Raw genomic sequence first — 10,557 nt, forward strand, 5'->3', positions numbered from 1 at the left:
TTTTAAATGTGTTCCAACACAACAGAACTTGGTAAAATGTAGAGCATTTCTCAGCTCCTCCATGGAACATTAGCCTTTGCAGTTGTAAAATCAACACATAAAATCTTGATTGAAGTCCACAGAGTGATTTTTATAACAAATCCCTGGATTCGAACATTTTTCAACCACAGCATGTGAATTCAGCGTGACAATTTTTTTAAGATGTCTGTTTCTGCTCCATAAACGCCCCTCCAGCTGAAGCTGCTTTCACTGCCATAGTAAAACTCAGAATTTCCATAATTTTAAACACTGACCCCTTGGCTTTTTCCAAGGTTGCGTGTAATAGGCTAAATGCCAAACTCCTATAGGTTATTACATTGTTACAGGACTATTTTAAACAGATTGGTTTGTTGGTTTGACGTTACAGAACAAGCCTATCGCATTTGCATACACGTTTTTTGATTGTTTAACAGTAAGCTGGTTAAATATGGTACAAAGAAAGTACACAAAGCCTTTTGTTATGGATTATACTTCGGCGTATCAAGCCACGAAAGGTTTGTCAATAGTAATCTGCCATTTTCTTTTTTATCTGTAGTTTACAGGAAAGTTTCAGAGGGGTCATTGAAAGCACCAGATGTTCAAGTTCAAAACTGAAAGTCGAAAACGAGAAGAAGAGGCCCTGGAAAGTTAATGTAAGACTAAAATATATGTTCTTTATATTGGCTAAACCAAAGGATGCTTTTGTACGCATTCCCTCAGCCTGTTTTGCGCTAAAATATATTTGCGTAACCGTCGAGGACCTCAAAAATTCTCATTTCCTCGTCCTGCATGCAACTGTTTCAGAGTTTGTTAAATCGGTGGAAATGAAAGGATTTGTAGATCTTGCTGAGTTATTTGTGTTCAGACTGATTAAACGAATATTGGCAGGTGTTGGTGTGAGTTAACGGACCGTTTTACAACTAATGCTGTTATCCTGCCTCATCAGGGCGTTTCAGAGGACCGTTTACTAACAGAACCCCGGCAGCAGCTAAATGTCAGCAACCGGGTATTCAAACCGCTAGTTGCGGTAAGTGGCTTTATTTGGGTCAGATACAATGTGTTCTTTCTTACTAAAATCACATTTTAACCGGAGGAAAACATCCGAAACATCTCTAATTCAGGTTAGGACCGTAGAAGTCTTATGTCATTAAAGCAGTTCGGTTGTTTTTGCTGGGAAAATAATGTGATATGATGGAATTCCAGGGAACTCGAAAATGACTTTATGTACATTCATATCTTTGCTAAACAACATGCTTCTTCTTTAATGGTACGGTTAAAAATACACTTTTCTTTCTAGAAGATTCTCCCAACTTTTGAGCTTTCCTCTACTTTCTTTTTAAGCGCCAATAAAAAGAAAACAGCTAACTTTGAAACTGCTTCCCTCAGCAATAACTTCCGTTTTGTCACTGAGGGCTGGTAATGCTAATGTATGGGGCAGGTTTTCTTTGGACACTGGCTGCTTGACACTGAGATTTCAAGTTGGCCAATACTTGTGGTGCACTATCAAAATCAGCTGAAGGTTTGGACATAATGAGGATAAACTTGTAATTCCTACATTTTATGTTGCATTCAAAGAACCACATGCTTCTTTTTAGTGTTGGAGTCTTTACAAAAACAACTTGGTTTTTGGTAGCTCAACCCTCAAAGAATATCGGTATTGGCCAGGAGAGGCTTATCGGTGCATACCTTGGTTTTTTTGTCCTCAGCACAGTTTATTTAGGCAGATTTATTAGTACAACACGATAAGTATGAATGTTTACATGAAACCTGGTGCAAACTAAAGAGTTTAAATATAATTCTTTGGTAATAACAAGAGAACATGGGAGCAAAACCATCATGTTTCTGTGTTTAAAACATTAATAAGGTATATATGAAGGGAATGCAAAAACATCTGTAAACTGAAACGTTTGTTCAGGAATTTAAACCTAAATATTTCTCAAATTTTCCATTCAATTAGCTGGTTAAATATTTGATATAAACGGATGGAGTTGTTAGCTTAGATGCTGTAATGATCAGCTAATACAATTAAAAAAAGAAAACTTGCCACTGTGACTGTTTCATGATACAGCGTGTCATGAGGTAATGTTTCCCTCCACCTGGATCATGTTCCACATCTACAGTGTTAAATGTTTCATCTTCTGAGTGGCTCGGGTGTTGGAGCGTATCCTCTGACTTTTAAATTCAGCTGAGTGAGAAAACGCAGAAAAGAGGAAAACGTTTTTCTGTATTCTGGTATATTTCTGGGTCAGTCTTTAGCTGAAGGGTTTTCAACATCACATCTTTGTTTGTAGCTCAGTAGGACCTTGAAAAACTAATTCATACGTTCATCTTTAGTAGAATTGATTACTGCAACAGTGTCTTCACAGGTTTGGTTAAAAAGTGGATCAGACAGCTGCAGTTGATCCAGAACGCTGCTGCCCGCGTCCTCACTAGAACTAAGAAAGTGGAGCACATCGGCCCGGTTCTAAAGTCCCTACACTGGCTCCCTGTAGCTCAGAGAATAGACTTTAAAATACTTCTGTTAGTCTATAAATCACTGAATGGCTTAGCACCAAAATACATTACAGACTTGTTGTCAATGTATCATCCAGCCAGACCTCTCAGGTCTTCTGGCTCAAATCTACTCTGCAGAACCAGAACCAAACATGGAGAAGCAGCTTTTAGTTATTATGCTCCACAAATCTGGAATAAACTCCCAGAAAACTGGAAAAGCGCTGAAACCTTAAGTTGCTTTAAATCAAGATAAAAAATTTTTTTGTTTGGAGTGGCCTTTGAATGTATTATCTAAACATTATTAATTATGTTTTCAGTCCAATTTTTCTTTCATTATTCCATTCTCTTTTTCTTTTCTTAATTACTTCTGTTGTTTGATTTTCTGTATCATTGTAATGTTTGTCCTTATGTACAGCGCCTTGAGTGCCTTGTTGCTGAGAACGCTATATAAATAAACTTGACTTGAGCTGTTGCAGCTTACAGGCCAAATGGACAAATAGCAACACCAACTCTGATTATGCATGGATGGTTATACCGTATATTTGCACATTTAGTAAAACAGAACAAAACCAAGAATAGAAAACGAAAAATAAACAGATTCTATAGTTTGTACGTAGGTCATGTTCTGTGACTCACTATTTAATATGTAGAAACCCAAAGGATGTTAAGAGATGCAGGAACGTAAGTCTGATCTGTGAGTAATGTAACACAAGCTGAAGAATCTTTTTAGATTTAGTTGAACTGTAGAGGGACTGCCGGCTGTTAAAGAACGTTGTTGCTGGAGAGATTCTCCCTGGAGTCGGGCTCTTCAGTCTCCTGGCTCTCCAGGTATTCTGAGTCAGAACATCTCAGGTGAACCACCATACAAACTGCCACCATAACAACCACAGCTGCCTCTCTGTGATACCAGGGTTGGATGTGTCACTATCCCAGCGGCTCTTTTTTAAGATATCCCCTGACTAATGGTGGTGTTATGCTCCACCCATTTTTTTTTTTTACATCTCTGTGCTGTTTTCTTTTCTACTGATGATTTTGGCAGGAAACAAGAACACAGGCATTTACCTCCTGGCAGAATTTATTTAAATCAGTTGTTTTTTCTGGCACAGTCTAGCCTTGAAAGCCATATCTGGGTTCTAGGTTTCTAAAGCCATATCACAGCTTGAATGTGTGTTGTTTCTGTTTTTTGTAGAAAATGTTTGAGCTAGGCTGAAAGATGCCATCCACGGGTCAGAGTAATCCGAGTCTGTGGACGCCGCTCCCTCAGAGTAGCCTGTGTCCGTGTGCCCGCTACAAACATGCCTGCTGCAGCTCCAATGGGAACGTCTACGTCCTGGGAGGAAGGGACAGCAGCTGCCTGGGAGACTTCTGGAAGTACAGTGTTGGTAAAGGCCCTAATGTCCGAATGACTCCAATGTTAAACAGAACCAGAACATAAAGTTTTTACCTGAGTTGTACACTTACTCCACACAGATTCCACCAGTTGCACACATGCAGTTTAAAAATGTTGGCATCTCAATGTCAAAACTGAGCAACTCAAGTTTCTAATGATTGGGTTTCACTTTTAAACAGTGTGAGAAAACAGGAACAATGCTTAAAATATAATCACTCTTTGTGGAATGAATCTATATAGAGTACTACGTTTTAAACTAAGTGACTAAAATAAAGTAACTTTTGATGCGGTTGTATTGAAATCCAGATGTACCTGTATTTTACCGCAGCTGTCAGATGCTTTCATTAACATGAGTTCATGTGTAAATGCTGTGCCTCTCGTTAACAGAAGAGATGTACAACAAAGACGCTAGAGAAAAACAGAGCCACAAAATATAAAAAACATGCAGCAGTGTCCTGACATGGTGAAAATGGTGTTTATTTCAGTGTTGGACGAATGGACCAAGCTGAACTGCACAGGTGATGCTGCACCAGAGGAGTTGGAGCAGCATTCTATGGTGACTCATAAGGTACAAACTCGTCATCCTAAATGAATGCTAATTTAAAACATGACAGCATAATGCAAGTGGAACTTTGTGTGTTTCTGTCTCTGCCAACATTTGGGCTTCTTCAGGGTTTCCTGTATGTGTTTGGAGGCATGTGGGATTCTGCTTACACCGGGGGGAGATGCCCCCTCTGGGTGTTTGACATCGGTGAGTTTCACGCAGGAAGAGCATGCATACAACTAATTATCAGGCTGTCAGCAAAGATTCTGGCTTTCAAACCAAAAAGACCTGCCCGTACATGTTGGTTTCAGCCTTCAACCCACCTGAAAACAAGTCACTGCTCTGTGTAGCTTCCATATCTCTGATTTAATGCATTCTAGGTTTCTAAAGGGAAATGTTTGTTTCTGGTAAAGAAGAGCAATTATTCACCAACATGGAGACAAACACAAGCTAGTAAATATTAGTTTGATGGAGTATTAGTGAGCAGGAAGGTGGATGTTTCTGGAACATGTCCTGCAGCTTGTTGGCTCCTGTGTTTAATAGGTTTGGCTCTTCAGATGTGGGAACCTAAAGCTTGTTACAGCCTAACTGCAGATTTCAACTGTAACCTTTCAACCTGTATATGTATGAATTTCTTATATCCAACAGCTTGTATTTTAACTTTAAGGGTTACACCTTGGAAAGTCGTTTGTAAATTGCTCAGAATATTTGCTCCTATTTGTCAGGATATTGAACAACCTTTAAAGCTCCACTACTCTGCAGCTTGTTTCTCTTCCCCTATATGTTCTGTAATAAGGCTACATGTTTAATCAAAGGTTTTTTAAAGCTTTATTTTCTGTTTGTTTCAGCGAATCAGAAGTGGGTGCCCTGTCAGGGAAAGACCAGTTCCCCTCAGGTAAAGACCACAGACATTGAAACCACCTGAGAGCTCTCAGCTCCATTAGCTTTTACAGACCCAAGCTCTAAAAATACCGCCTCTGTTTTCTCAAGTGGCATATCGAATGTCCTCTTCAGAATATTTTGTTGCGTCTTTTACGACGCCCTCCACAATTTTTGGCACAGGTTTTTAAAAAAAAAGATGAAAAGAATTTCATCATTTATTGTGATACATCATCCACCCTTTCATTTCATTACATTTATCCATTGGAGAAAAAAATGTAATAAAGTTACTATTGCCTCATTTACTGGCATCTCTGACAACTCCTACAAAACAAATGTTTCCCATTTCCCTAGAGCTTGAATATAACATGGCACAGAGGCCCATTTCCTTTTATTACTTCTCAGAATCGGACAGATAAGAGAACAGGCCCGCATCTGCAGTTAGAGCCGATTAAAAGTTGAACTGTGACAAACAGGCCTGGTGTAAAACAAAGGATAAATCTTAAACAAACAGCAAAATAAAGAGAGATTCAACCTTCTTCCACAGACGTCTCAGTCCAGTAGAAAACATGTGCTGATTTGGTTAGAAGTATTTAACATGAGATTTTGTCCCACTGAATAAATCAACTCAAATGTTTCTTTACTTTTATTTCTCTGTTTTTATTACATTTTCAGTCAGCTTTCAGATAGCGCCAGTCCAATACAAGAGGAAATGATATTCAGGTTTAAGGGGTGTATTTATCAGGAGAACAGTGGAAGCTAGCACAGATAAAACATTTAACATTTGAACAGATTGTCGCAGATGAGTCGTGTTTTAACGTCCTACTGATGTTTGTGTTTGCAGACCCAAAGGCCGAGCAACCGGAAAGGACACAGCGCCGTGGTGCTGGGATCTGCCATGCTCGTCTACGGAGGTTTCATGGACATTAAAGGATCCTTGCAGGAGTTTTGGAGTTTAGATTTCAGTGAGTTTTCTTAGCCTATATGAGAAAAATCAAGAACGAGTAGGAACAAATCTAGTAAATTTACTTTATTAGAAAACAGAAAAATGGGGATTGAGGATTTTTTTGACAGCTTTTGTTTCATTTCCACGAGATTCCCATTGACTGCATGTCAGACCTGCTGAACTCACAGAACCTTTGACTAAACCTTTTTGATCCAAACACTAGCTTGAGTTAGTGTTTTATCTGAACAAGCTGATTTGTGAGCTGAGCTTTAGAGGTCATATTAGAGTTCAGCTGAGGCGAAACTGAGATTTGGAGTCTGTGGACTTCAGGTGTATTTGTCTTGACAGATACCATGGCTTGGTCTCCTCTGAGCGGTTCTGAGCGGGGATCATCAGTTCCTGGACCCAGACACAACCACTCCGCCGTGGCCTACCAGAACTGCATGTTCCTGTTTGGAGGGCTGAAAGGTCTGCGGGAGCAAAAGGACTTCTGGAAGTGGAATTCCACCAACCATACGTGGACCTGCCTCAAGTGAGTCCCGATTTTTCCTGTTGCTAGGAAACAGACAGGCTCATCAATAATAATCATCAATAATTACCATCAATAATAATCATCAATAATAATCATCAATAATTACCATCAATAATAATCATCAATAATAATCATCAATAATTACCATCAATAATAATCATCAATAATAATCATCAATAATTACCATCAATAATAATCATCAATAATAATCATCAATAATTACCATCAATAATAATCATCAATAATAATCATCAATAATTACCATCAATAATAATCATCAATAATTACCATCAATAATTACCATCAATAATAATCATCAATAATAATCATCAATAATTACCATCAATAATAATCATCAATAATTACCATCAATAATAATCATCAATAATAATCATCAATAATTACCATCAATAATAATGATCAATAATTACCATCAATAATAATCATCAATAATAATCATCAATAATTACCATCAATAATAATCATCAATAATAATCATCAATAATTACCATCAATAATAATCATCAATAATAATCATCAATAATTACCATCAATAATAATCATCAATAATAATCATCAATAATTACCATCAATAATAATCATCAATAATTACCATCAATAATAATCATCAATAATAATGATCAATAATTACCATCAATAATAATCATCAATAATTACCATCAATAATAATCATCAATAATAATCATCAATAATTACCATCAATAATAATCATCAATAATTACCATTAAAACTGTATTAAGTTGTCTCTATAACTAGGAATGCGCTGATCTTAAAATTTTGGCCAGTGTTGATATCTAACGTTAATATTGCTGTTATGGCCATCAACCAGTCAGTCAGTCATTTTCTACCACTTATTCCATAGTGGGTCACGGGGGAGCTGGTGCCTATCTCCAGCAGTCTATGGGCGAGAGGCAGGGTACACCCTGGACAGGTCGCCAGTCCATCGCAGGGCTACACACAAACAACCATGCACACACTCATTCATACACCTAAGGGCAATTTTAGAGAGACCAATTAACCTAACAGGCATGTCTTTAGACTGTGGGAGGAAGCCAGAGTACCCGGTGAAAACCCACACATGCACGGGGAGAACATGCAACTCCATGCAGAAAGACCCCCGGCCGGGAATCGAACCCAGGACCTTCTTGCTGCAAGGCAACAGTGCTACCAACTGCGCCACCGTAAATATTGGTAAATATTGGCCATCAACCAATATTTACCAATATTATATATATATATTATACATATTTACCCTTTCGACATGAAGAAAAAAAGACACCGCTCACATTGGTTCTCTGGTTGAGGTAAACAACCCACAATCCTGTGCTGCATCACCATCAAAGTCACATGACCAAACAAATACCACATGGCCCTCCTTTCCCAAAATACGGCAAGAAGATGGAAATAAACATTGTTATAAAAATCCGATAATGATATCTTGAAAAATGACTGACACCATTGTTAATGCAGATAAATCCCTCACTTTAACAAAATATGTGTCATTATTGACGGTCAATGCAGTATTTCAAGATGGCATACTTAGGAAAAATGTAGTGAAGGTAAAGCCAGGATAATGCAGTTCTCAGAGAGCACCGAATGTTGAATCTTTACAATAAGAACCCTACATGAAAATAAAATGAACCTTTGAGCCTATTTTACCTAAACTTTTTACAGTATCCTCCTTGCTCATAGAAACAGTCTGAATGCTAGCCATGGTGTGTTTGGGCTGCAGACTGTAAATTGTCTGTGACATTATTTAAATAAAGGTTCATTATTACGTGCATTACATGAGGTATACCTGGCAGACAGAGGTTTGGGAGTCATTTTGAGGTAGATCAGTGAAGATATCTTCTGTGGCTGGTCTAGGTTTATTGGACTGGAATTACTGTCCCTGCTGCTGGTTCCTCTGCAGACATCTCTGCCTGTTAATATAGTCTTAGCATAATTTCAAAACATTCTAACACAAATGCAAGAATATTGTTATCAGTGATCTATCAGCACAAAGCTCTGCACAGAGACCCGCTGTTTGGCATTGTCCAACCAACTCATAGGTTCTCTGCTTGTGTTCGGCAGGCTGGGCCCTCCTCGGCTCATAGGCCACGCTGCTGTGACCTACAGGGACAGTATGCTCCTTTTTGGGGGCGGTGAGAGCCAGAACTCTCCAAACAACAGCCTATGGAGGTACAGCTTCTCCTCTCAGAGCTGGAGCCAGGTGGCGTCACTCCCAGGCTCCGACGCTCCAGACAGGATTCACCACTGCTGCGTTGGACTCGGTCGCAGCTACGAGCCCGACGCCAGCAGCTTCAGCTCGGATGCTAAACCCAAGCATTTTAAAAACAAGTGCTTCCCTGCTTCCCACTCAGACATAGAAATGAAGACATTCAGCAAAAGTCTGTCTTCTTCAGAGCTGGACACCCGCAGTGAGCCCGGGAACGATCCTCAGCTGATGGAGAAATCTTTGATGTTTGAGAAGAAAGCTTTCAGGAAGCAGTGGAGCTGCTCTGAAGAGCTGCTGCTCAACCAGGGAGACGGTGACATCTTAAAGAATCTGCCTGACACGCTGCTGGTGCTGGGAGGAAGACCTTACAGCAGACAGAGTCCCATCTCCATCTGGAGTATGACCCTGACTGACTCCTAACCAGGAGACATGAAACGTTTTCTTAAAAGAACCAGTGTTAAAACCTCCCCTCTGTTCACAACTGTTACTTGTACATAAGTGAGTATATAAAAGTGTTTTATATCATCGGGAAGTTTTTCTGTGAATTCCTGGATTTATTCCACCTACTACTGTGAAATTCTAAAAGAAATGAAAATATAGCACTAGAAAGACAGATTTCTGGTTTCAGCGTGGAAGAAAACCCGTCTATGTGGGAAAACACAACAGAAGTATGCTCAAATGTCCTTCTCATTGTTCAGAACCATAAACCTTCAAAATCTGGTTACGGCAAACTAAAACACATTTTTTAAAAACTGTGATCATGATGCTCTCCAGCAGAGGGCGCCAGAGCTCAACATGCTCAAATCACACTCGGTCCAGACGTGTGAGGTCAGTGCTACCACATAGTGGTGACCAACACCAGTCCGTAGGGTCCTGCAGGTGTTAGATGTGTCTCTGCTCCAGATGGTTGAATCGTCTTCGCCGGGTCATCAGGTTCTGCAGAGGCTTGGTACTGAATTCAGATCTGCTGAACCAGGAAAGAGCTACAACATGTAGGATACAGTTTATGTTAACTTTCACCATCATGGCTCACAGCTAACACAAACCCACATTTTTGCTTCTCAGGAAATATTAAAACCAATATAAATTATTTTATTTTACAAAAGATGATTTATTGAATAGTATGTCCATGTACTGTATAGTACTTGCACTCAATACTTGGTCATGGCCCATTTTGCATGAATTACTGCTTTGGTGCAGCATAACACGGGATGCGAGTCTGTGGGTCTGCTGAAGCCCAGATGGCATTTTAAAGGCCTTCATCCTATCTGCATGGCTCTTCAGTTCCACATCTTTTCTTTTGGACCAAGAATCTCAAATTCCAGTCCTCAGGTGGCTGGTGCCCTGCTGCTGTTAGAGGTCTGTGTTAATGCACCTGAATCATTAATAGGGATCTGTAGACATAACTAGAGTAATTCTGGTGTGTTGGACCTGGAACACACCTTAAAGTTGCAGGACTTTGCTGGAGTTTGGGACCCCGCTTGTTGACAATATTCCATAGATTAGGGGCGCCCAA

The 10,557-nt window shown here is 39.5% G+C and overlaps 1 protein-coding gene across 2 annotated transcripts; it reads left to right on the forward strand.

Annotated features, from left to right (window-relative positions):
• The first annotated feature begins 518 nt into the window (after positions 1-518).
• Positions 519-9,568, forward strand: si:dkey-3d4.3 (leucine-zipper-like transcriptional regulator 1 homolog). Of its 2 annotated transcripts, XM_047370708.1 has the most exons (9): positions 599-671; positions 965-1,045; positions 3,701-3,893; positions 4,387-4,469; positions 4,574-4,652; positions 5,294-5,340; positions 6,169-6,289; positions 6,619-6,802; positions 8,897-9,568. In XM_047370708.1, exons 3-9 carry the CDS (start codon positions 3,725-3,727, stop codon positions 9,459-9,461), a joined length of 1,248 nt encoding a protein of 415 aa, XP_047226664.1. In that variant the 5' UTR covers positions 599-671; positions 965-1,045; positions 3,701-3,724; the 3' UTR covers positions 9,462-9,568. The 2 variants fall into 2 exon arrangements, with proteins under 2 accessions (XP_047226665.1, XP_047226664.1); XM_047370709.1 differs by lacking the exon at positions 965-1,045 and having other exon boundaries at positions 519-671.
• The last annotated feature ends 989 nt before the right edge of the window (positions 9,569-10,557 follow it).

Source organism: Girardinichthys multiradiatus, chromosome 7 (genome assembly GCF_021462225.1).
Source record: "Girardinichthys multiradiatus isolate DD_20200921_A chromosome 7, DD_fGirMul_XY1, whole genome shotgun sequence".
In the NCBI taxonomy this organism is placed as follows: domain Eukaryota; kingdom Metazoa; phylum Chordata; class Actinopteri; order Cyprinodontiformes; family Goodeidae; genus Girardinichthys; species Girardinichthys multiradiatus.

Coding starts and splice junctions, on each gene's coding strand:
- si:dkey-3d4.3 (XM_047370709.1), top strand. CDS start 3,725: ATGCCATCCACGGGTCAGAGTAATCCGAGTCTGTGGACGCCGCTCCCT. Junction 3,894..4,386: donor CTTCTGGAAGTACAGTGTTG/GTAAAGGCCCTA, acceptor TGTTTATTTCAG/TGTTGGACGAATGGACCAAG. Junction 4,470..4,573: donor ATTCTATGGTGACTCATAAG/GTACAAACTCGT, acceptor GGGCTTCTTCAG/GGTTTCCTGTATGTGTTTGG.